Source organism: Plecotus auritus, assembly GCF_963455305.1.
Source record: "Plecotus auritus genome assembly, chromosome: 4".
Classification (NCBI taxonomy): domain Eukaryota; kingdom Metazoa; phylum Chordata; class Mammalia; order Chiroptera; family Vespertilionidae; genus Plecotus; species Plecotus auritus.
In genome coordinates this window covers 106,319,329-106,345,290 of record NC_137775.1, presented here as the reverse complement: position 1 = coordinate 106,345,290, position 25,962 = coordinate 106,319,329, and the positions used below count along the sequence as shown (strand labels likewise).

The 25,962-nt window shown below is 56.8% G+C and overlaps 1 protein-coding gene and 1 pseudogene across 2 annotated transcripts in view; one reads left to right on the top strand and one right to left on the bottom strand.

Moving 5' to 3' along the window:
- Window positions 1–25,962, bottom strand: part of PTPRN2 (protein tyrosine phosphatase receptor type N2) — a 458,587-nt gene that overhangs the window by 74,037 nt on the left and 358,588 nt on the right. Inside the window, exon 13 of the mRNA XM_080665141.1 lies at window positions 17,881–18,093. Within this exon, the coding sequence (XP_080521267.1) occupies window positions 17,881–18,093 (213 nt within the window). The remainder of the gene's footprint in view (window positions 1–17,880; window positions 18,094–25,962) is intronic.
- LOC308245943 (aconitate hydratase, mitochondrial-like) lies at window positions 10,579–12,977 on the top strand (annotated as a pseudogene). Its single transcript has 2 exons — window positions 10,579–12,906; window positions 12,966–12,977. The product of its transcript is annotated as an aconitate hydratase, mitochondrial-like (transcript).

The window sequence follows — 25,962 nt, the reverse complement described above, 5'->3', positions numbered from 1 at the left end:
CGCGGAGGAGGAAGTCTGAAAAGGTGCAGGTTACACTGCTGCGGTGACTGAGGCCCCCGCTGTGGCCACCAGGACACGGATGTTTAACACACGCAACATTCTACACCGACTGTGATCGCAATGAAGTGAAGTGCTCAGAAGGCACATGCGGGGAAAAGCAGGGGAGCAACGGGGCTGATTGTCAACATCCCGAGGGATCACCTCCGCGGTGTCATTCAGGCCGATTGTCATCGAAGCAGATTCCAGAAGGAGCCGTTCCCAGGTTAGGCCAGCGCGGCCGCTGGGAGCAGAGCGGAGCTTACGCTGCAGTTTGGGCGAGTCATTCTGCACAAACATCCTCACTGCAAACAGCTCCTCTGGTCGGTGTGGCTGTGGGAACGACAGGGTGTGTGCCAGGAGGGCCCCCTGTCCTGGACCTGGGTGCATCCTTACCAGAGGCTGGGGCCACAGGGCCACGGCCATTCCTGGGTGGGAAACAGGAACCCTCCATCCTCTGCCCACAGAAGTCGAAGCCACACCTGTCCTGGGGTGAGCATGGGCCTGACCTGGGCAGAGCGGTGCTGTCCCGGAGTGGCTCGCCCACAGCCCCGTCTCACCAAGTGTCCTGAGGCACTGCCTCACCTCCTCCCATGAGCTTCTCAGTGATACCTGGATAACGTTTAAACCTGATTGTGGGATAGTGCACATGCAGAAATAAATGCACACACATGCACAAGTGCACACAGACATGTGTGCACACAGATGGGCATTCACACATGCACACACAGCCATGCACGCACACACAGGGACACACACGCACATGGTCATACACATGGGCACACACACGGGCATGCACATGGGCACACACGCACACAAGCACACACACAGACATGCGCACATGCATACACATGCACACACATGGACATGCACACAGGCACACATGCATGCACACACAGACACACATGCATGCACACAGGCACGCACACATGCACACACACATGCACACACAGGCACACACACATGCATGCACAGTGACTCCTATGCCAGTGAGAACTTGTCCAGTGCCGCTGCGTTCTGACCTTCCCTCGGGGCCCTCGTGCTCCTCATCACCTGACACCCTAATGGCCACCCTGGCTGCACCCACATGCCCGCGTCGGGTGCGTAGCTGCTTCATGCCAAGTGCTGCATTCGAAACCCCTTCAAAAGCCAGGGAGCAGCCCCACGGTAAACACTGTTTGCCAAGCAGTGGTGAGTAATTTTCCCCATTTTGCAAGATGTTTTCTCAAAATAAAGCTTAATGATACAGACACATTTTAATGAAGAGAAGGGAAAGCAATTTTCCACACTCTTCCCACCCCAGGACTCTGAAGAGTCTGCAGCGGGAGAGAGGGTACCTCTCCCGCCCGGCTCTGCGCCCGCCCTGCACGCCCTCGCCTCCGTCTCTAAGAGCAGCGGGCTGTCCTGTCCCCTGCGGTCACCTCAGCGACACTGTGCCTCCCAAACCTGAGAACAGACATCATTTTTTGTCTCTTTTCCATCATCCTAGGTACTGAGCACAGAATGTAGGCTGTAGTCAGCGCCACCCGCTGGGCACAGTGGCAGCCGTGGACCTGGGTGCTGCCAGTGTCTCGGACTTCCTTCTCAGACCAGGCTGCGCTGTCACTTGGAACCCCTAGGCAATGGCTCCAAAGTGTTATCTCGCCACACAGGTTTCAGGTGCAGAGAAACCAGCTTTGCTGTTGGCGTCTGCCTCAGGGTGAGGCTCCGAAGGAGGATTATTCAGTTCAGCTCCACAAAATGTGCCGCTGGACCTCCCCAGACCATGTGGGGCCCACGGAGACCAAGGACACACCAAGGACACGCGTTCTCTTCGCTTCCACTGCTCCTGATGAACGTCGGGTGATACCGGGACAGAGTTATCAGAATAGAAACAGCGTCTTCCTTCTCCCGACCCGCGTGCAGCACGGGATCTGCCATCACCCAAAGGCTTTGGGGAAGCTGGATTTCAGGTGCACGAGGGAGCGTGTCTGTAACATTTCTGGTTGCTTCCTGTGTGAGGTCTCAGTGGCAGCCCCAAGGTCCCCCAACAGGCCCAGCGGCGAGACCCCAACTTCCTGGGCTCCTGCGGCTGATGGCTCACCTGAAGTTAAGCCTCTAGGGTTCCCCAAAAGTCAGAGACACCCTCAAAGTTCAGGGAGTCAACTCGGCCCCTGAGCCATGCCCGTGCTGGCCCCACAGCCACGCCTTTCCTCCCAGTGTGGCGGCCCAAGCTGAACGCCAGGCAGCCGCAGCCACCGGCCTGCACCTCGAGCGAGCGGCTGCTTCTACAAGAACCTTGTCCCTCCAGGTTCCCTTCTTGCCCAAAAGATAAGGAATGATCATCATCTGTCATCGCCGTCCGCATCCCTTTTGTTAACACCCACAAGGCTCACATTTACCTACAGCTTCCGAAGCCCGGCTGTTCGCAAGTGGGAGGTCGCAGGCCGTGGCTGTCGAGTTCTGGTGGCTTCCTCCTGCCCAGCAAGTCTCCTGCTGCTCACTCAGTTCAATGCATCGACTGGTTCCACCGAGCACCATGCAGATCTGGCCTCGCAGGGAATTGGGGTGGGGGGGGGGACAGGACAGGGGGCTCAGAAACCCAAGGGTGCCTCGGCCAGTGCCAATGAACCAGGGGCTCCACATACAAGACGGGTGATGGAAAGGGACCTCAGGTTTGAAAGGTAAGACAAGGGCAGTAGGACAAGGGCCCTGGAGCCGAGGGGTGGTCCTGGCCGGGCAGGGCGGCGCAGAGGGGGTGGTCTGCAGGTGGCAAGTGGGGTGATCCAGTGACAGAGTGGGGGTGGGGCAGCCTACACAAAAGTGTAGACAGAACGGCATAGGATGCTGCAGGCGGTGAGGACCCGGCCAGAGGTACCCCCTCCAGTGCAGCCTCGGCCTAATTAAGGCAAAGGGCAGGGCCCAAGGGTGAGGTCTGGCCCGGGGGAGGGGGGGGGGCAGGAGGGAGGTCTCCAAGCAGCTGCCTCTGTGTTTCCAGAAACCGCATGTCATTTTGGGGCTCAATGATTCCATCTGAAGCAGGTTTGATGGAACCGGCCGGGGGTTCTGAGGGCTCCAGCCCGCTGCGGCACGCAGTCACCTCCGGTCCGTGAAGCGAAGGGCCTGACCGCGGAGACCGGCAGTTCCTGAAAGTCTGTTCTCCACCAAGAGGGACCCCCACTGACCTTGGGCAGCAGCCGCTGTGCCCATGGCCCCTGCGCGAGCCGGGAGGGGTGACTGCGCTCCACAGAGAGGGTGTGGGAGGCAAGCTGGGGGCTGAGCACCTGCAGTGGAGCGGGTCCCAGGGACACCAGACCACTTGGGAGGCCCAGCGGGGGGCCGGGCGGGGTGGAGGGGATGACAACGGGTGTTGATTTGGAACCTGTGGACTGGAAGCCGGGGTGGGGCTGGGAGCAGGACAGACAGGGCCACAGCCGGAAAAGGAAGCGTCTGAGAGCACCTGACAGAGAACCTGCGGTGCTTCTGGTTCCCCTCAGGTTTCACTGCCCAGGTCACCTGCCCCTGGACTCAGGATTTTATTTTTAACCCTCACCTGAGGGCATTCCCATTGGTTTTTAGGGAGAATGGAAGAGAAAGACAGAGAGAAACATCGATGTGAGAGAAACACATCCATTGGCTGCCTCCTGCACGAGGCAACCAGGACCCGGGCCATGGAGGAGCCTGCCACTGAGGCATGTGCCCTGACTGGAATCGAACCCACAACCTTTTGGTGCACAGACGATGCTCCAACCAACGGAGCTGCCCGGCCAGGGCACTCCCCGTGTTTTTATTCCCGAGAATGCGGAGAGGCCGGGAGGGAGCCCGTGCCATGCAGCCACGTGGCTGTGGCTCTGATTTCCCTCCCGCTGCCGCTTCGTTTTACAGACACACCTGCTCTGTCCCTCCCACTCAAGGGCGTCGCGGCTCCTGGCGGAAGGCTGTGCTCCGCAGGCTCCTGGAAACTGTGACCCAGGAATAGGCTTTCCTGCTTATTTGTCTCCCTCATTGTCTTTACAAAAAAATGAAAACGAGAAAATACACATAGAACAACTCCAACACTTTTACATAACCAGAGGACTTAAGTCCTGTGCGTGTTAATAATCCTAGAACCTACCCCATAAACCCTTTTAATTGAATTGCAATTAAATATCATAAAGTCAATCGCAGCCTGAGCTTTGTGCCCACATTCCTCAGACGCCGCTCGGAACCCCGCATCTCAGGACATGGGCCTTGCTTTCTAACAGCAATGCCCGGGCCTCTTCCTTTTCCTGCTCTCCAAAGAATCTGGCACACGGACATGCACAGACATGCCGGAAGCCTGGTTCCGCTGGTGGCGTTGCTGTTTATACTGAAAATCTCCGAGAGGATGCTTTTGCACAACCGACACCATCCCAGGGAGGTTGTTTGTCGAATGTCTCATTCTTCTAACGAGACAGAAGCAACCAGGATCCCCGCCTTAGTTATCGGCAATCCTCCAGAAGAGGAGGCCCCAGTGGAGAGTTCAATGTTTTAGCAACAAAGTTTAAGAGCAGCTAATGAATGGGGAAGAGAAACCCTATTAAGTAGCTTTCTAATAAGGTAACAAAAAGTGGTGACTGCTACATCCCCGAAGGAATGACTGATGCTGCACGGACTTCCCTCATTGCAGACAGACCCACCAGAGAAGCTGCCCGCCCGTGCCTGAATTCTGTCCATTCCCTCTCGGATCTGGGTTCAGCTTTCTCTGGGCGCTTCTCCGCCTCGTTGGCCTAAACCTCAGATCTGAGAACACAGCTCTCTGTCTTTTGCCCCAAACGCACGCTTCTGGCTTCACGGGCTCTGTCTCCCCCTGACGCCCTGCCTCCGGTTCTCTCCCTCTGAGCCTCTCCATCACCTCCTCTGGGAAGCCCTTCTTGACCATCCCAGGCTCCCCTTGCTCCATCATGGCTCTGCTTGTCTCGACCACCACACTCAGCACAGTTTCACGAACTGCTGGTTCACAAACGCGATTCTTTTCATCAGGAGAAATAAGCGTCTGGAAAGAGACCTGCTGGCGTTCTAAGTCCCTCCAGGCGAGCCTCGGTCTATGTGCATGCAGACCCGGGCACTGCCCAGCACGTGTGCGGGCTACAGGCAGAGCTCCAATGCCGCTGCCGCCCCGGGGGGTGGGGGGTGGGAAGGAGGGTGCAGGTCGCAGGGCCGAGAGCCCAGAGAACTCCGGGTAGAACGGTGTCAAGGTCAAGTGATGCCAAGGTCAGCCTCGTCCCTGGGCAGGGTATGGCCAGGTCTGTGGGACCACCCTGCACCGGTCTGCACCAGTCTGCTGGCCAGGCTCATGAGCATCACTGTCCCTCGTGGGACACTGGGAGCCACGGTCCCTGCTGCCTTTCCTGGGTCTGACTGTGCTCCTGCATATCCTCGATGGCTCGAGCTGTCACCCTCATTCCACCCCTCCCGTGTTTCTCACTGTTACTTACGCCCAAGCACGTGCTGCACCAGGAGGCGGCGCGGGAGGTATTTCTGTGCAGAGAGCGGCTCTCCAGTGCCAGTCAAGGGCTCATGCTAAAGTGGAGGCCGGTGTCTCTGGTGCGGTACCCCGTGCCCATCTGCCAGGCTGTTCACAGCTGCCAGCTCCTGCTGTCCCTGGAGACTTCACCGGCCCGTACAGGCGGCCTGCAGGCAGGAGGCTCCCCTCCCAGTGGGGGCGGGGGCTGGAGAGGTTGGAGATGAGCTTCGTCTCCTTCCTGGGTCTGCTGTACTGCGGAGGGGGGGGCTCTGTCTCCCACCCTCAGCCTAGTTACCCATCCTCCACAGTTCCCCCACCCCCCACCGTCTAAGCCCCTGCTGAATCTACTCTCCCCTTGCTCCTCTCACCCTCCCCACAATGCCCATGCCTGGTCTGCATGGAGCACCACTCCCCCGAGAGCTCCGGGCTGCCCCTCAGGGTGACATGAGAGCCATCCTTCCCGATGGGCGGTGGTGACAGAAGACGACCTGGATTCCATCTGCAGCCTCTGGCCCTCCCGCAGGGGCACAGACCGGCGGGGGCACAGGCCCGCGGGACACAGATCTGAGGGGCACAGATCCTTGGGGGCACAGACCCGTGGGGGCACAGATCCACAGAGGTACAGGCCCATAGGGCACAGATCCTTGGGGGCACAGACCTGAGGGGCCACAGACCTGCGGGGTTTGCTGACCTCAGTCCCTCCTCCAACCCCTTCCTCAGAGCACCTCCTGCACAGGGCAGGCTGGGCTCCGTCCTCCCTGGGGTGCCCCTCGTCTTGCAGACAGTGTCCTGCGTCAGGTGCAGAGGAGGCGCCCTCTGTCTGAATCAGGGCCCCAGGAGGGAGCCCGTGTGAGGTGGACGCGGACACACCTGGGAGGGGCGGGCCGGCAAGGACCTGAGCGCCTGCGACCCCCACACACGCCGGGTCCACAGCGGAATCGAGAGTTGAGACGCCTGACACTTCCATGACCTGGACTGACCTCCAGGGGCCCAGTGAGGAGCACAAAGCTCTTCCTTGTACTTGGCGGGTGAGAGTGTGGGGCGCAGAGGGGGCTGGCCCGAGCTGGGGGCTGGGAAGTGTGCCAGTGTCCTGTCCTGTGAGCTCAGCACTTGGAAGGAAAGGCAGTTAAAGAGGAAAGTGCAGCAGGAAGTGCGGACGCAGAGACCAGAGACGGGTTGCGGGCTGGACACCCCACCCACTGGGTTCCTCCAGCGCTGGAGAGCCGGCCGCCTGAGGGCCCCCGGGGGACGCACTTGGTCCTGAGCTCAGAGCCTCAGGGGAGAGGGCCCCGCCTGGACCTGTCCTGGGGAGCGGCGGGCCAGGGGGCCTCAGTCATCCTGATTGGGCTCCACTGCCACAGGAGTGGCCAGGTGACCAGTGTTGGCTTTCAGAGCACCTAGTGGACGTGGCCAGTGGGCGCGGTGACCGGCGTGGGGAGGGAGCCTCCGGGTGCAGGCAGGTCTGACCCAGCATGGTGGCAGGGCATTTGCTGGGTAAACGTGACGGAGGTGGCGCCTTCCTCAGCGTCCACCTGCCCCACTCCTGAGCCAGTGAGGACGCCTTCTTCCCTCCCAAGAGACAACTCGGGGGCCATGGAGGCCAAGCTGACGCTCCCTCCCACCCAAAGCCACTTCCTGTCCTTCCTCACGAAACGGTTTTCCAGTAAAAGCAGGCCTGCCAGGGGCTGCCGAAAGGAGCACACAGCCATGACTTCAGACCAGGTGCGCCCGTACCGTCAGCAGCTCAGACACCCGTCCGTCCTTTGTCTTCCGTCTTCCAAACAGCTGCAGGCCTGCTGCCTTCCGTGAGCCTGTCCTGAGCGCTCCCATCTCATCAGGAAAGGCTGCCCCTCCCTTTCCTGTGCAGGCACATCTGCGTGATGCTCCAGACTCCGCCTCCGCTAGACGTTCCCACGACGTTCCTATAGCGCGGGAGCTGTTTGCTGAGAAACCGCGTTGCATAGAAGCCAGCGGGCAGCCTGTGCCCTGCTTTTGGGAACTGCATGTGTGAAAGTGTAGGTTTATGGGAACATCACATAGTGAACGTGCGCCTTCTGGAAAACAGGCCGACTCCGGGCGGGAGGCGTCTGGAGACACCTCGGTTCGCTCCAAGGCCGGCCGGCAGCCACCGCAGCCGACGTGCAGACATGCGGGCTCTGGGATCACGTCCTTTGCTCATGCGTGGCCAAGGCTGTGGATTCCCTGAGGAGCATGGGCACCGAGTCAGCGCCCGTCAGCACAGCGACGTCCTGCTGTGTTTGGGGTCTCTGGGGCGCAGGGAGCCGTGGGGAGCCCTCACCCCCGGGGGCCTCTATTCGAGGAAGCGAGGCACTCACACGCAGAACCACGTGGGTCCTTGGACGTCTCAGGACAGTAGCGCCGCCCCTCGGGCTGACTTGTAGGAGTAGGAGGAAATGTCCTTTCATGGCTGCTTAGGGCGCCCTTCCATTTGTAAGGACAGATTTGCTTATTGGGTATTTGCAAAAGAAATGATTTTGACCCAAAGTTTAAGTAGAAAGCAAAGGAACGCCATTCTGAGACCGCAGCTGACCAAGGGGAGAGCTCCTTCAGACTCGCTTTCCCCGGAACCGGGGTGTCCTGCCCTCTCGCCACCTCTGGGCCTACTGGTTACACTCACCACCTGGGAAAAGCAAGCCCTTCACTCGGAGCCAGAACCATCAGCCAACGTGTACCCGTCCTGCCTGTGGGAGCCCAGCTGGCCCTCGCCAGGTGCAACGGCTCACAGGGGCAGCGGCCTGAGCCGGGAGCACCCGACTGGCAGTACCCCACTGGCAATGCACTGGTGTGCGCTGAGTGGCTGTTTACCTGTATCCCATCACCCAAACGCCTGCTCTCCTGGGGCCTTCCGGTGACGGACACCTGCCGCTGCTGTGCGGTAAACACAGACCAGAACGCGAGATCCGCAGGAGTTCCAGGCTTGGGGGCCGGCGAGCCCTGAACTTGTGCTGCGAGGTGATTAGAGCCTCCAGGACCTGGTGCCACATCAGAGCCCGGACAGCACCGGAAGGAGAGGCCTTCCCGCGCCAGCTCCACTCGGCCAGCGGCACAGGCGCACGCCATGTGGCGTGTGTGAGGGCACGGCACACCAACAGCACCATTCTTTGGTGCCTGTGCACTACTCTCAGTGAGCATATGTGTAAATGTACACATGCATGTACACACATAGACAGCCAATCCTCGAACAACATGGGTTTCCATGGCAGGGACCACTTCCATGTGGATTTTTTTCAGTAAATACGGTAAATATATTTTCTGTACGATCTTCTTAACAGCACTTTCTCTTCTCTAGCTTGCTTTACTGTAAGAATACAGTATGTGACACACACAGCAAACAAAACATGTGTTAGCTGACTGTTGTTGGTAAGGCTTTTGGCAGCAGCGGGCTCTTAGTCGTTAAGGTTTTGGGGTCAAAAGCAAAACACAGATTTCCGTCTGCATGGGGTTGGGAGTCTTGTTACTCAAGACCAGCTGTATACATTATAAGATGACGTGCCAATTTTGGGGAAAAAGAAAATAAAGAAGTTGGCTATTTTTGATAATGAAGTACAAATGTAATCCAAATAGATTATGTTTTATATATGTAGAAGAAAAAATAACACTAAAACAGTGGAGGAAATGGTTGGTGGCAGTATTTCATTTAAAAAAATGACCTTTAAAAACAGATTCCAGTTCTTCTACAAGTTAGTGTGCCCAGTTCTTCCAAGTGTGAACAAAGTAAGCGAAGACAGATTCTCCAGTGACACCGTGACATCTTGTTAAGTGTCCAAGTGTAAGAGCTCATCAAGAAAGACTTGGTTTTCTAAGAGGTAAAGCAAACGAAGTATCATGCATTCACAGCAAGCACGAGAGCTTTCAAATCCGGACTCTGTCTATAAAGACTTCTATTTTGAGGAAGAAAAATGTTATAACAAGTTTGTGTGATAATCTAATAATACGAAGTATGGGTGGCCCCTGAACCCCACGCCTCGCCCCTGTGCTGCGGGGACATCACTACAGTGGTCCCTCAGTGTTTGTGGGGGTGGTTTTAGCCGCCCCCAATCCTGAGCTCAGGTCCCTCCCATAAAACAGCCCCAAACAGTGGCCGCAGTCTGCGCTCTCAGCCCCGGGTCCCCGGCCTACAACAGGAAGTGCAGTTTCCCCCAGGGCTGGTTGAATCAGCAGATGTGAAACCTGGGGCATGGGCGACTGTAGGCATATCTACTGCAAAAGACCCACGTGTCAGTGGGTTCCCGCAGGTCGAGGGACAGCTGGCTCACAGCTTTGAAACACTTTTAAGCCAAGTGCATGGGTCACACGGGAGCAGGCCCACAAGCACACGGGTTCTGTACACATTGCCCATGACCACGGGACGGATCCTAGGAGGAGGGGGACGGATGCTTCCGGAAGGCAGCGTGAGGGCTGCCCTGGGAAGTGTTTGTGGTGGTGCTGCCACTGCGCTCTGTGGGGACACGTGGGTCCCCCGACTTTCCAGGAAGAAGGGGCCATCCACACAGAGGTCAGAGGTCAGGTGCCTTCCTCAGGAACAGCCCTTGCCCTCACTTGGAGGCCTGTGCATCCCGTCCTGCAGAAGGACACTGGCTCTTTCCTTTAAAAAATCTTGGTACCTGGCTGGTTGCTCAGTGGTTAGAGTGCCGGCCAGTGCACCAGAGGGTCTCAGGTTTGATTCCTGGTCAAGGGCACGTACCTGGGGTGCATGTGGGAGGCAACCAATCAACGTCTCTCTCTCTCTAAAAAATATCATATCCTCGGGTGAGGATAAACAACAACAAAAATCACTTCATGTTCCGATACTAACTGCCATTCTGTCATTCTTAGGGCACTGACTTCTAACCTAACCAACACCATCATCTTTTTCTCTTTCAGAAACTTTGTAAAATGTATTGAGTGACTCCATCACACCCCGTGAAATAAAGCAGAATATTAACCTGTTCCATTCTCCCTGGGACCGACCCAGTGACAAGAGAGACGATGAGTTTCATCCATAACCTCATTTGTATTCTAGCATTAGCACAGCGCAGAAGTTCAGTGATTTAAAAATAAAGCATTGAGACGCCACCTCATCTTGGTCAGTGCACAACATGGCGCCTTACAGCCTCCTGGTGACCCGGCTGCAGAAAGCCCTGGGTGTGCGGCAGTACCATGTGGCCTCAGTCCTGTGCCAACAGGCCAAGGTGGCCATGAGCCACTTGTACCCAATGATTACATCCACCATGACCTGCTAGAGAAGAACATCGACATTGTTCGCAAACGCCTGAACCGGCCTCTGACCCTCTCCGAGAAGCTTGTGTATGGACACCTGCGTGACCCAGCCAATCAGGAGATTGAGCAGGGCAAGACGTACCTGTGGCTGCGGGCGGACCGTGTGGACAGGCAGGACACCACGGCCCAGATGGCCATGATGCAGTTCATCAACAGTGGGCTGCCCAAGGTGGCCGTGCCATCCACCATCCACTGCGACCATCTGATCAAGGCCCAGGTCAGGGATGAGAAAGACCTTCTTCGGGCCAAGGACATAAACCGGGAAGTGTATAATTTCCTGGCAACTGCAGGTGCCAAGTATGGCGTGGGCTTCTGGCGGCCTGGCTCTGGAATCATTCACCAGATCATTCTGGAAGACTATGCATATCCTGGGGCTCTTCTGATTGGCACTGATCCCATACCCCCAGTGGCGGTGGCCTGGGGGCCATCGGCATTGGAGTCAGGGTGCTGATGCAGTGGATGTCATGGCTGGGATTCCCTGGGAGCTGAAGTGCCCCAAGGTGATTCGTGTGAAACTGACGGGCTCACTCTCTGGTTGGACCTCACCCAAAGATGTGACCTTTAAAGGAGGCAGGAATCCTCACAGTGAAAGGTGGCATGGGCGCTACTGTGGAGTAACAAGGACCTGGCATGGTGACCATCTGCAACATGGGGGCAGAAATCAGGGCCACACTTCAGTGTTTCCTTACAACCACAGAATGAAGACTTACCTGAATAAGACAGGCCGGATGGACATTGCCAACCTGGCTGAGGAGTTCAAGGGTCACCTGGTACCTGACCCTGGCTGCCATTACAACCAAGTGATTGAAATTAACCTTAATGAGCTGAAGCCACTCATCAATGGGCCCTTCACCCCTGACTGGCTCACTCTGTGGCATAAGTGGGTGCTGTGGCTGAGAAGGAAGGCTAGCCTGTGGACATCAGAGTGGCTCTGATCGGCAGCTGCAGCAACTTCAGCTATGAGGATATAAGACGTTGAGCAGCTGTGGCTAAACAGGCGCTGGCTCACAGACTCAAGTACAAGTCCCAGTTCACCATCACACCCGGCTCTGAGCAGATCCCCGCTACCACTGAGTGGGACAGCTCTGCACAGGTCCTGAGGGATGTGGGCGGCATTGTTCTGGCCAATGCCTGTGGCCCCTGCATTGGCCAGTGGGACAGAAAGGACATCAAGAAGGGGGAGAAGAACACAATCGTCATCTTTTACAACAGGAACTTCACAGGTCGCAATGATGTGAACCCCGAGACCCATGCCTTCGTCACATCCCCAGAGATTGTCACAGCCCTGGCCATTGCTGGCACCCTCAAGTTCAACCCAGAGACTGACTTCCTGACAGGCAAGGATGGCAAGAAGTTCAAGCTGGAGGCTCCAGATGCGGATGAGCTTCCCCACATGAATTTCGACTTTGACCATGAGCAGGACACCTACCAGCACCCTCCCAAGGATGGCAGTGGGCAGCGGGTAGACGTGAGCCCCACCAGCCAGCGTCTGCAGCTCCTTGAGCCTTGTGACAAATGGAATGACAAAGACCTGAAGGACCTTCAAATCCTTATCAAGGTCAAAGGGAAGTGTACCACTGACCACATCGCAGCTGCCGGCCCCTGGCTCAAGTTCCATGGGCACCTGGACAACATCTCCAACAACGTGCTCATTGGTGCCATCAACATTGAAAATGGCAAGGCCAACTGTGTGCAGTGCCGTCACCCAGGAGGTTGGTCCAGTCCCTCACACTGCCCGCTACTAAGAAACATGGCATCCGGTGGGTGGTGATTGGAACTATGGCGAGGGCTCAAGCCAGGAGCATGCGGCACTGGAGCCCCGCCACCTCACAGGTCGGGCCATCATCATCAAGAGCTTTGTCAGGATCCACGAAACCAACCTGAAGAAGCAGGGCCTGCTGCCCCTCACCTTCGCTGACCTAGCCGACTACAACAAGATTCACCCCATGGACCAGGTGACCATCAGGGCCTGAAGGACTTTGCCCCTGGCAAGCCCCTGAAATGCATCATCAAGCACCCCAGCGGGACCCAGGCAGCCATCCTCCTGAACCATGCCTGCAACGAGCCAGATCGAGTGGTTCCGCATTGGCAGTGCCCTCAACAGAATGAAGGAGCTGCAGCAGCAGGTCCCGCCCCGCCCTCAGACTCAGCTCCAGTGTCACTGCGGAGTGCTGCATGTCACCAGAAGCAGATCTGACCCGACCCACCCGGCTTCCTGCACTGAGAAGGCATGGCCAGGCCTCCTGCTCGCCCTCCCTCAGCCCACGGAGCAGCCTTGGTGGGAGGGTTGCTAACCTGCCTTCCCGTTTTTAGTTTGGTTCAGATCCTGAGCACCTCCATGCAGCTGTATTTATTTTTGATGACAAGACTCCTATCTAAAGTTTCTCTCCTGTCTGATCATTTCACTGGTGGCTAAAGGATTTTAAAGAACCTTTTGATCTTGCAAGGAAAATAAGAATCCACATTCAGTGACTGTTAAAAAAAAAAAAAAAAGCATTGAGGCAATAAGATATTTTTTCCTGAAATTATTGTTTTAGGTTTGCAATATTTTTTTTAAAACTTCTCAGACACATCTTGAAACTTGATGGGGTCTCAATGCAGCGGCAGAACCCCACGAGTCATGGATCCTGATGAACACATGCTCCCGGCACATGCAAACCCCTCCATGCGTGGACTCTACCACCGGCCCTTGAAAAACTCGATCTGAACTGCTTGGGTCCACGTAAACATGGATAGAAAACAGCATTTTAAAAATCCTCACCTGAGGATATCTTTGATTTTAGAGAGAGACAAATATTGATCAGTTGTATCCCATACCCACCACAACCAAAGATCAAACCTGAAACTTACGCATGTGTCCTGACTGGGAATCGAACCTGCAACATTTTGGTGTACAGGATGACACTTCAACCAACTGAGCCACCTGGCCAGGGCAGGAAATAGTATTAAAAATTTTTTTTTTATTGATTGCTTTTAGAGAGAGAGAAACATTGATTTGTTGTTCCACTTATTTATGCATTCATTGGTGGAATCTTGTATGTGCTCTGAGCAGGGATTGGACCCACAATCTTGGTGTATCTAACCAACTGAGCCGCCCAGCCAGGGCCAAAACAGTATTTTTGATTCAAGTTTGTGAATCTGTGGATTCGGAGGGCTGACTGTTTTAGGCCATCATCTATATAATAAAAGCATAATATGCTAATTAGACCAGACTCCTTCTGGACAAAGCCAGGGCTGTGAGGGAAGCCTGGGTCCTGGGTGCGAGAGGGAAGCCGGTGCCAGCAGCCGGGGGACGGAAGGCTTACTCTTGCACGAATTTCATGCATTGGGCCTCTAATCTATCTACACTAATAAAAGAGTAATATGCAAATTGACCGTACCTCCGCCACAACCACAAACCATGCCCACAAGCCACGTCCACCAACCAATCAGGAGCGAATATGCAAATAAACCCAACCAAGATGGCTGCAGCCACAGAGAGCAGGAGGGAGGCTTGGGTTTCCCCGGCAATGGAGGAAGCCAAGCTTTTCGCCTGCCCTTGCCTGCCTTGGCAGGAGGGCAGAGCCAGGCGATTGGAGCGAGCTGGGGCTCCCTGCCCAGGGCTGGAGCCTGGGCCAGAGGCTTGCGGCCTTGGCCGGGGCTGTAGCCGGGCAATTGGAGCAGGCTGGGGGTCCCCCGCCCAGGGCTGGAGGCTTTAGGCCTTGGCAGGGGTGGAGCTGGAGATCGGAGGAGATAGGTGTGAACTACAGAGGAAACACCTTTTCTGACCACTCATTGGCTAAGCTCCCTGTATGCCACTGGTAATATTCTTAGTAACTTGGGTATAAGAATCCAAAAAGGTGATCTAGGGCTTTTCCACCACACTCCTGGAGAAAAAAACGAAGGTCCACTGCTGGAGGGCTAAGAAATGTCATATCCTGCCCTAGGTGGTTTGGCTTAGTGGGTAATGCCTAGGTTTGCCAACCGCAGGGTCCGGGTTCGATTCTGATAAAGGGCATGTACCTAGGTTACAGGCTCCTCCCTGGCTGTGGCCCAGGTCAGGGCTCATGCAGGAGGCAACCAATCAAACTGTTCCTCTCACTTTGATGTTTCTCTCTGTCTTTCCCTTTCTCTTCCACATTCTCTAAAAATCAATGGAAACATATCCTCAGGTGAGGTTAAAAAAAAAGAAAGAAAGAAATGTCATATCCTATGAAAGACACATCTTGAAAATGCCTAAAGTAAGTTGTCATTTTTTCATGGTGAAGGGACTAGAGTCTGTGTTGATGAAAATATCTTGGTGGCTGCGGTGACTGGCAGTGGCTGCAGCAGTGGGGTGATGGGGCTGGTGCCTTCCTCTGATTAGCTCAGTCACCTCCCACAAAGGGAGGCCAGACTGCGGCTTAGGCCCGCTCCCCATGGGGAGCGGGCCTAAGCCATCAGTAGGACATCCCCTGAGGGCTCCCAGTATGTGAGAGGGGGCAGGCTGGGCTGAGGGGACCCTCCCCCTCCAGTGCACAAATTTTGTGCACTGGGCCCCTAGTACATAATAAAAGGCAAATTGACTGAATGGTGGAACGACTGGTCACTATGACGTGCATTGACCACCAGGGGGCAGATGCTCAACATGGGAGCTGCCCCCTGGTGGTCAGTGCACTCCCACAGGGGGAGCGCCACTCAGAGAGAAGCCAGGCTCATGGCTGGCGAGCACAATGGCAGTGGTGGCAGCACTAAGGATGTCTGACTGATGGCTTAGGCCCACTCCTAAGCCATCAGTCGGACACACCCTGAGGACTCCCGGACTATGAGAGGGCGCAGACTGGGCTTAGGGACTCCCCCCCCCCCGAGTGCACAAATTTTGTGCACTGGGCCTCTAGTTTTATATAAAGGACTTGAGCATCTGTGGATATTGGTGTTGGGGGTGGGGCTGGAACCAATCCCCTGTGGGTACTGAAGGATGACTGAAGTTTTGGGGGAGTCAAAAGTAATATGTGGATTTTTTTACAGCATGGGTGCCCCAACTCCTGTGTTGTTTGGGGTTGACCATACACTATGTGAGTTCTTAATACATGACTCAGATAAGTTTAGAGCCGAAATCATGAAATCTCTAGCCTCATTTGCCAATCCTGCTCTGCCAAGCAACCAAAACAGCATCACAGCCCGACCCTGGTCTGTTCTCCAGTAAACAGTCCATGTCGCTGGGGGACCTCATGTTCTATCAGGGTGGTTCCCTGAAAGGGATTTTGTAGTGATTTCAACCCTCAGCCACCAGAAACACCTTTACAATAGCTTCATCTCTAAATTTTCCTAGATCATATTTCTAAAGGAAAAAATTTTTTTTTATTAATCTGGATTGAAGAAATGCACACATTTCATTTATTGTCTGTTCTTATTAAACAAACCAGGCTCATTATAGAATCAATATCAACCACCCTGCCCCAGAGAAGAGCGGAAAGGTCACTCCGAGAAATTCAAACACTTTTCCTGCTGGAAGGGCCTGATTTTAATCACAGACACTATTAATTAGGGCTGTCACTGGGACAATTTTTTTAAATTATCACAAACTCAGTTCTAAGTAGGCATTTTCAACCTGCATTTTGGTCAAAATTAGCCTTTTCTGCATGCGAGTCCAAGCTTTCCATTCTATCAATATTTTATATTTGAATTTCAAAGTGTATCAAAAGACGCCAGGCTCTCTAATGGCTGCTCGCACGCTCTCCCATGGAAGAGCGCCGTGTGATCATTTATTTATGTCCAAGCAGGAGGCCCAGAGGAGCTGTGTCCTCCACGGATGCTCTGCCTCCACAGACTCTCTGGTAAACTCTCAGTTTATGTGACAGCTTTTGCCAGGCTCCTTCAAACGTGATTTTTCTTTTGCTTTTCAAGCAGAGCTGCACAGGTGACGGAAGCGCCCCACCCACACATCTGAGTCGCCATTTCATTATAAGACAGAGGTGACCAGCCTGTGACCCCTCCAGAAAAACAGAGGGTTCTCCATTCAGACAGTACCAAGAGTCTTGAAATGGGAAAAAGCCACCTCCTGGCTTCTCAGCCTAGAAATTTTATGGCTCCAGCCACTCTGCACTGGGAGGGGCCCAGGCACTCAGAGGGGCTCGGAGGGGCCTTGAAGGACAGGGGTTGGGAGTGTTTCCCATGTGACTCTGATGATAGGAGAATAATAACTAACACACAGGGTTGTAAAATAGGTCGTGTTGTTTATAAGGCATATTACACGTCATAATCATGTGATTAGAGAAAACGCAGGCTACTCCAAATGGGAGAAAATCTTTACCAAGTATATCCTGATTAGACGTTTAAATGATGATTAAGTAAGTTACTGTCCCAAGTGGGGAATACAGTTGGAGTGAAATGATATTTTATGTTAAAAGAAATCAGATGCCCTAACTTGTCTATATTCTGGGCTTGCACTGCTGCTCAGCCCGGAGGCTCAGTTCCTCACAGGACATGATTGAGTGTGGCCGTGGACACAATACGGTTTCTGGAATGTCTGTGAATTTGTGTAGGTCCAGTGCGGTCTGCACCTGCCTTCCTTGCATCCTCACTGGCGTCCGATGTGTCCTCATCCCCAGCACACACTGCAGACGGTCCCCATGGAGACAGTGTCGTTTACTTGCCATTTTCACCATTAGATCCCACTTTATCCAAATCAGAGCAGAGGTGCCGACTGAACAGGTCAAGGATCTTTTCATACAAAACACCCAGGAAGTCCGTGACGTAGGGGACATCTTCAAACACCCACACAACCAATCTATCTTGCAATTCTGACATTTCTCATTAACAGTGGCCAAATGGAGAAAGGTACCAGATGAACCATGTTTCATGTATTGTGCTTTTTTCCACGTTTCTAATGAGCATCCCACTTTCCCGGCTAACGCGAGACTATCCAAGAATAAGCGTGCATGAATGCAGAGCGTGACAGCCGAGGTTTCGAGGTATTTACCAAAATGCTAAGAAGTGTCAAACTGTCCTCAGAAAGGCGCCTAGGAATGAGAAATGCTGGCGGGTGTGTGTGTGTGTGGTGGGGGGGGGGTGAGTGAGGCCATGTGTGTGATCTGTCTGTTCACAGAGGAGGGGGCAGCGCTGGGCAGGAGGCCCTTTACCTGGTAGGCTGCGGTGGCGTCGGGGCCCTGGTCGCCCGCCAGGCCCCAGAGCTTCTCCCTGAGCCGGCGGTGAGAGTCGTGGCGCAGGCAATAGATGACCCCTGAGGCCAGCAGGACGCCCAGGATGGCAGCAATGGACAGCAGCGTGAGCACCAGGAACTTGGCCGAGTCCTCCTGCTCTGCGGGGCGAGGTGGGAGCTTGAGCTTGCTTTTCTGTGGAACAGGAGAGAAGCCTGTTAGTCCCTAAGGAAGCGCCCCCCAAACACCTCCCTTTCCACCCAGCTTCAAAGGTAAAGCTCGCGCTTTAAAACACCAGGAGGGGGCGGCGCCCCTCAGAGCAGCAGACGGATGGCTGCGGTGTGCTGGAGGGGAGTCAGAGGCGGGTTTGTTCCTTCTCGGGGCAATTTTTCAGATTTAACAAAACACAGTATTTGGTGCCTTGGGTAAATCAGGACGCCCCTTCTTTTGAACAGGTGGCTGGGGATACAGCCTCCCAGAGTGCACCCCGCTTGTTGGGGTGGAAGGACAATGGGGGCGGCCGCATCCCTTCCCCAGCCTGCAGCCTGCTGCCCCGGGAGCAGCGCGGAAGTGGGGGGCCTGCGCCTGCAGCCAGCGGCTTGGCCTCAGGTTTCCTGGGGCTGTGCTGGGTGTTCTGCCCCGCGGCGCCTGGACCTGGCCGGCCTCCAGGCACCCTCACTGGTGTCGCCCACACTGGTCTCTGCAGGCCTTCCCTCGAGGGGCGGGGACGCGGGCCTTTGGGACAGTGGCCAGGAGCTCACTCTGGTCGGGCCCTCCCGGGTGGCTCTGGGGGTTGTGGCCCATGGGCGGGTGTTACAGGAGCTCCCTCCCCCTGGCCGCCACTGGCCCTGGACGGGGAAACGCCCTGAGGCTCCGGGTAGGTCAGGGGTGAGGACTGGGGACCGGGGATCGGGTGGGAGCCGAAGGCCATCCAGCTCTCATTGTTTTCTGGGGGTGGGGGGAGGGTCCTTTCCGTATATTCCACTGGTCTCCAAGCAGACCTGGCCTGGCGCCCCTCAACAGCAGCGCCAGGAGGCGCCGCAGGAAGCTGGAGGGGATGTCCTCACCCCTCCCGGGAGCTGCAGGTGACAGTAGGCCACCCTCACTCCTGGGGAACCACAGGCATTGCCCCCAGGAGCCAGCGCCTGTTCCTGCTCCTCCGTGAGTGAGTCTGCTCCCTGCACCTCGGCCCCCGTGCCTCCTCCCGGCTCCGGCTCCGACGCGGGCCTCCAGGTCAGGCCGGTCCATCCCGTAACCCACGCCCGCTCGGATTAGCCTCCGCTGCGGATTAGCCGAGCCGGGACCGAGTCAATGAAAACGCGGTTAAACGAGAAAAGACGCCGGATTCTCTTGCCTGGAAGCGGCGGAGGACGGGAGGCTCCAGGCGGCGGGAGGGGGCTGCGCGGCTGGTCCCCAGCAGCCGCCTCTGGAGGAGGGAGCGCGGGAGGAGACCCTTTCCTATCCTGCCCGCGCCAACCGCGCAGCTGCGGCCAAGAATAAGTCAATGGGGCCCACCCCAAAGGCTCCCTGCACTCCTCCCCACTTCCCCCGGACACCCCCACTCCTCGAGGGGCGCAACCAGCACCGCGAGGAGCCGGTAGCCGATGCCGGGAGGTGGCTCTGGGGGTCGTGGCCCGTGGGTGGCGTGTTACAGGAGCTCCCTCCCCCGGGCCGCCACTGGCGCTCGGGCGCTTGGGCCGGGGGTTGCGGGTACCCGCCCTGGACGGGGACGCGCCCGGAGGCTCCGGGCAGGTCAGGGGTGAGGACCGGGGACCGGGGACGGGGCTTGGGTGGGACCTTACCGCCCCCCAGGAGGGAGGTCCGAATGACACCCGGTGGGGGGCGGTTCCCACCCTCGCAGCCCCCAGTGGGACCCGGCCTGGGCAGACAGAGCCGAATCGCAACAAAGGAGGCGCGCGACCGGCGAGGGGGCGCCGTGTTCCTCACCCACCGAGTCCCTGCGCACGCGACTGGGGGTCCCCGCGGTTGCACCTGGGGTCCCGCCCAGGCGTCGGAGGACCCGTGAGCCGAGCGGCTGGCTGCGCCGGGAACCAGGACTCCCCGAACCTTCCCGCCCCGCGACGCGAGGTGCCCAGGCGCGCGATGAGGGGACGGGGACGTGCGGCTTCAGGTGTGGGCAGATGAATCGCTGTGCACCCGGCCCACGCGGGGACCGAGGCCGGGAGGGCACAGGTGCTGTCCCTCTGTCACTCGGCCCCGACTGAGCCGCCATGAGCGCGGAGCCGCCGGCGGGCGCCCCGGTCCTCGTGGCGGGTCCTGGTCGTGGGAAGCCGCCGTCACCGTGGCCGCGCTGCGCGGGGCGAGCAGAGAGCTTACTGGGCCAGCCGCCGCCCCTCAGGAGCGCCTGGAATTTACTCAAAGGTCAAAGAAAAATGTCAAGAAGAGCGACGGCTCCAGAGCCCAGGGCGCTCCCGCCGCCCTCCCGCCTCCCTGCTGCCCGGCCCCGCGGCCAGCGGAGTGGCTCGGAGGAGAAGGGAGGGCGGCGGGAGGACGCGAGACCCCCACCCCTGGAGTACTTTTTCTGTGGTATCCCGGCTCCCCGCTGCCAGTGCCTGAGCGGGAAGAGACAGGGTGACAATGGGCCCCAGCTGGGCGGAGCCCCCCTTTGCCTACAGCAGCCCACCAGCAAAGAGCCCCTCCTGCACCGGGGGAGGGGTAGCTAGGCTGGAGACTTTGGACATGGGGTCTCCATGGGACCAGTTGGTGACAATGGGCGCCGCTGGTGAGGGACAGCAGGGGCCTGCGGGTCCCACCTGTCTGACCCGAGTGGCAGGACCCCGGCCTGGCTGGGAACCTTCTGTTGCACTGGGTGGTCTGCGGGCGAGTCAGGGGGAACCAAAAGAGTTACCCTGGGTTCCCCCAGTGGTTCCAATGTCCTACCTAGTGCTGTGCCCAGGGTCAGGAGGGAAGTACTGTTGGCTGCAAGTCAGTTCTTAAGAACCCAGGAAGAAACAAAAATTTACAGAAATTCGTTTTTTTAATTGAAGAGTGTGAATCCCTCCTTGGCATAGTGATTGAGTTTCAATAACTTTACGATTATTTATTTCTTTTCATGGAGTTAAAAAAAAACCACTTCAAACTCCTACTAACCAGGAGCTTGAGGAGAAAGAAATGAGTCTGCTAACAGCGTCACTGAGATTGATCCACACTCCTGTCCAGGTGTGATGTGGGGGTCCCAGGCCCCCTCATGGGCCCCTGTTCCCCAAGGCTGAGCTACTTGAAAGGCAGGTGCTCCCTGCAATCATGCCCTGTGCTGAGCCCTGCAGAGTGCCCACAACTAATTAGAGGCATCTTGCCAGTCTTGACTTGAAATTGAAAGAAAATAATGTTTAAATATTTATGACTTTGACATTTACAGTCGGGCGTCTTTTAAAAGTGGAGTGGCTCCTGTACAGAGACAGCTGGCTTCACTGGGAGTTTGGAGCAGGGTCAGGAGGAAGGAGCAAGACCCAAGGAGAAATGCACGGCCCGGGGTCTAGGGCCCCTGGGTGGAGGAGACACGTAGACAAGCACTAATGCTAATTTCCAGGTGCAGGAAAAGTATAGCATCTAAAAGAATCGGGAATAATTAAGTCAACTTTACATCAGAGGCACAATCTGCTTACTTCTCCCACTTGACCATCTCCCCCTGCAGCTCCTTGAATTTAGAATATAAAGTACTGCAAAAGCTGTGATTCAAACAGATGTGACCAGAAAGACCATTCGAGCAGTTGCTCTTAAAGATTAGGATCTACAGATACTGTCCTGACCTAGTTAAACTATTTTGATTTGTGCTCAGAAGCAAAGGTACACGAGCTTCCCTCACATTATCTTCTGAGCAACTATGGCAAAATATCTTCAAAAAATAGTTTTAGCTGTCTGTGTGGTAAGTTTAAAAGAAAAGAAGTGAGACTAAAAAAGAACACTCTATATCCAAACTTGCTGTGAGAACTGAGGGAGCCACATTAATAGGAAACTTTATGGTAATAAATATTTGTCGACAGGTAGCAAAATGCAGCATTTCCCCAAGGCTGTGGTAACCAGCTAACAAGAGCAGTTTATACCTAAGTAACTGATTTTGGTTCTGAAACACAGTTGTATAAAAGCATATGGACACAGGCATTCAGTTTCATTAACATTAAACTTCTAATATCATAGAATGTTCCTTTTGCTTCATTTCTAAGGAATCTGCTTTGCAAACCCAGCCTTAGTCTGGTCCTCTGCACTCTCACTTTTCTATAACTCGAAGCCCACTGCCCTTGAAAAATTTAGAAATTAGTTTTAGATTCTGCTCATGAGTTGCTATAACAAATCTGTTTTTGGTTTCCCAGATGAATCATCTTAGAATTATTTGGGAATTTCATGCTAAATTTACAAAAACACATTTACTAAAATATAGTAACTATTACTTTAAAGCTAATAAAATTTTTTAAAGTTATCAACTCATGGGGATGACCAACTTAAATATGAGAGGGGTTGTCTTAAAATATTTTAAAAGTATTTTTTAAAGCTGTTAACTGAACTATTTTTAATTTGGAATTTGCCACAGAATTCTAATAAATGAGAGAAGCCAGGCAGAAATAATCATGTATTAATTCTCTGCATTACAGAATCTTTCCAGAAGCTATTATCAGCAAGAGGCACTGCGGCTGGAGTCAGGGTGGGAGAACCCTTTGTGCAACTGAAAGCTATTGTTCCCTGCGGATGAAATTGTACTTGCTAATCTGCCATTCAAGTATCAAAAAGAAAAAGCCTATCTGGGCCAAAGGAAAGGCTCCAAGGAATCATTATTCTTACAAACAAACTTAATGAAATAGGTGGGATGCACTGTTTAACAGCCTATTACTGAGGCTGTTCCCTGGCAGAGGCAGAGGCATAAAGGTAAATATACGAAAGATAATAAGTGTCTACTTGCCTCTTCCAGCGGCCCCACAGCATCAGTGCTGGGAAGTGCTCTGCTTTGCGACATCGGGGGAGATGTAAGGGATTTACCTTAGGGGAAACTCCCTCATGTGAACTGGTTTTTAGTGGAGCTGAATAAACATCAAATGGTCTCAGGGAGACTCGAGGCGACCAGTTGAGAAGAGCCCTAAGTGGAGGGGCCCCAGAGAAGACCCGCCCAGTCCTCTGTGCCCGGCCCCCGGCTCCCGGCTGCGTCTGGGCTCCGAGGCCTGCGCCGAGCACACACGCGCCTCCCAGCACCAGTGGTCTCGGAGGAGTCCTCTCTCAGCCACCGAAGCTGCCCAGGTTTGGGGTTCTCTATTCTGGTCTTGCCGAGGCCACCACGCAGGGCTCCGCTGGGACTCGGGGCGCGGCCGGGGTCGCAGGGCCCTTGAGGCTCCCCCCGACCCCGCCACAGGCGCAGGCTCCCTCGCCTCCCAGTCCCGTCCAGGACTTACTCAGGGTCCCACAGAGGTCTGAGGGGCAGACCGCGGTGCTGGCACAAAGGGGCGAAGGTGCTGGGAGCGGGGTATTCTTGGCAGCGAGGGATTCCGAGGCCCCAGCTCCCTCCCAGCGGGACAAAGCCCCAGCCGGGCCTCCCTGCCACGAAGCAGCGGGCCCAGGGCACGGGTCCACGACCCCAACACGCCCCGTTCCCCCAGGACGCCCGCAGCTGCACACTCAGCGGCCTGACTCCTCGTGCCCTTCCCCAACGGGGCCAGCCCTTCCCCAGAGCTGAGCGGTGCGCCGAGCCGGGTGGGGGCACGTCCTCTGAGCCGATGAAGCTCCGGCTGCACAGCCCCGTCACCTCCCAGCTCGAGTCTAAATTCACGGAAGGTTGGCTCCGCGAAGGCCGCGTGGGCAGCTCTGCCCTTGACCCCAGGTGGGAGGAGGCTCCCCAGCGAGTAGGGACCGCTGTCCGAGGACTTAGCGATGGAATGCGAATGGGAGGACCAGGGGGGCAGCGGCTGGAGCGAGGACCGGGAGGGAGCGGGAGTCCTCCTCGCCCTCTGGGTGTGCGTAGGGGGTAGGGTGAGTGGGCACAGGGACTGTGACAGCGCCCCCCCTCCAGCGTCCAGCGTGGAGGCCGTCAGCTCAGCGCTCCGATGACTGAAAAGGGCGGGAGACTCTAACAGCCGATTCTGCCCAGGATTCCGCCGGATGTTGGGTCCGCGGGAACAGGCTCTCTACCGGGCGCGGGCCACAGCCAGAGCCGCCCAGGGCCACGGGAAGGAAGCGGTCCCTCCTTCAAACAGCTCAGCTCCAGGGGGAAGTTTCTTTCTAGCGCGGCCCTCACCTGGTTCTGTTGGGGGGAGGGGGGAGGGGAGGGGAGGAGAGGAGAGAGGAGAGGGGAGGGCAGGGCAGGGGAGGGGAGGGGAGGGGAGGGGAGGGGAGAGCCCTCCCTGGCATCTCTCCCGCAGCGGGGGATGGGGGGGGGGGGCTCGGGCTGCAAGCTCACTCTCCCACCCCGCTGCCCCTGGATCTCTTCTTGCGCGGCCGCCCCATGTCCTCCAATTGGGACCCCAGGGCACCAGGCGCAGCCCAGCCGAGTCAGGGGGGCAAAGAGCACCCCAAAATGGTCTGGGGGGCAATGCCTGCAGGAGGCTCCTCTCCATCCTGGCTGCTCACCCTGTCCTCGCCCTCCCCCCACCTTCCTCCTCACCGTCCCCCCGGCCTGACGGCCTGAAGTGCCCCAGTGGCTGAGGAAAGAAGTCTGGTGGTGGTGGGGGGGGGGGGGCATCGTCCTCAGCCTAATCCGGTTGTCTCCTGGGGGGCGCTGGGGCTCACGCAGCTCTCACCCCTCTCAACCTTTGCGCCCAATAAGAGCTGCCACCCACAGGACCACCATGCATGCCCACCCAGACCCACTAGTGGAATGACCTCCGACGCAGACCTCCCTCCCTTGCCAGCCAGAGCCACTGACAGGCAACCTGCTGAGAGTGGGAGTCAGCCCTGAACTGGGCTCTGACGCCCAGGCTGCCCCCCCCACCCCCATGGGCACCTTCTACCTTTCCAGGCTCCCCTTCTTCGCCCAGCCGCCTATGAGCCCGGCGATGCCCTCGGTGGGTCCCTCCCTCCTCCCTCCCACTACCACCCAGCCCTTCTCCTTTCTCTCTACAGCCCACTGGTGCCCCGCGCCTGGGCTGGGCGCTCCTGGTTACCTGCAGCGGGGCCGGTGCCCGGCGTCTAGGCCGGAGGAGGGTGGGGTGTGCTTCGGGCTGAGCGGCCTCGGGGGCGCGGTGGCCGCGGGAGGCGGCAGTGCCATCGCCAAGGCCATCTCAGCCCCAGCGCTGGAGCCAGAGGTGCGCGAGCCGTCCTGCCTCTGACCACAAACTTCTTGGGAGGCCGGCGAGACAAAGGTGCCGCGCGCGGAGGCTCCGGCAGCGGCGGGGGCGGCGGCGGCTCGGAGCCCGCGGGCGCTGGCAGCTCCGCACGGCTCGTAGCTCGGCGCGCTCCGCCCAGGCCTGGCCAAGGGGTGACGAGCGGGGGGCGGGGGCGGGGGCGCGGGAAGGACCGACCCAGGTCTGGGCGCGGAACAGTCCCCGCAGGGCCACAGGCCGCCCGCAGCTCCATCCAGCACCGCCGCCGCCGTGCCCCGCCTTATATCCTGCCCGGCGCGCACCCGGCCGACGGCGGCGCGGCTCGCGGCCCAGCCACCGGTTGCTATAGAGATACCCCCCCCCCCACACACACGTGTTGCTGACAGCAATTGGCTAAGGGGCCGTGGCTCTCGGTACACCCTCTCCCGCCCGAGACTATGAATGGACATGGGCCGTGTCAGTCATTTGTACAGCTCGCTGTGGGGCCTTCGCCTTTTCTTTCTTTCCATCCTTTCTCCCTTCCGTCGTTCGAGTCGCACTTCATTCTGGGCAAGTTCAGGGTGGCGCCAAGGGGAGAAGGGCCTGGGCGAACGGCCTCACCCCACGCCCCCTGCTGTGACCTCCGCTGCGGGAGGGGTGGGGGCGTCCCAACCCTTTGCTGAGAAGAGCCCGCCGCAAACCGCTCCTTCGAGTTGGGTTTCCCACTTGGCCGCGGCGGCCCTTTGCTCCCCTTCCCAATGGAAGCAGAAGCAGCCAGGATGCAGCGCGTATACGCCCTCTGTGTCCTCCGACCCGCCATGAA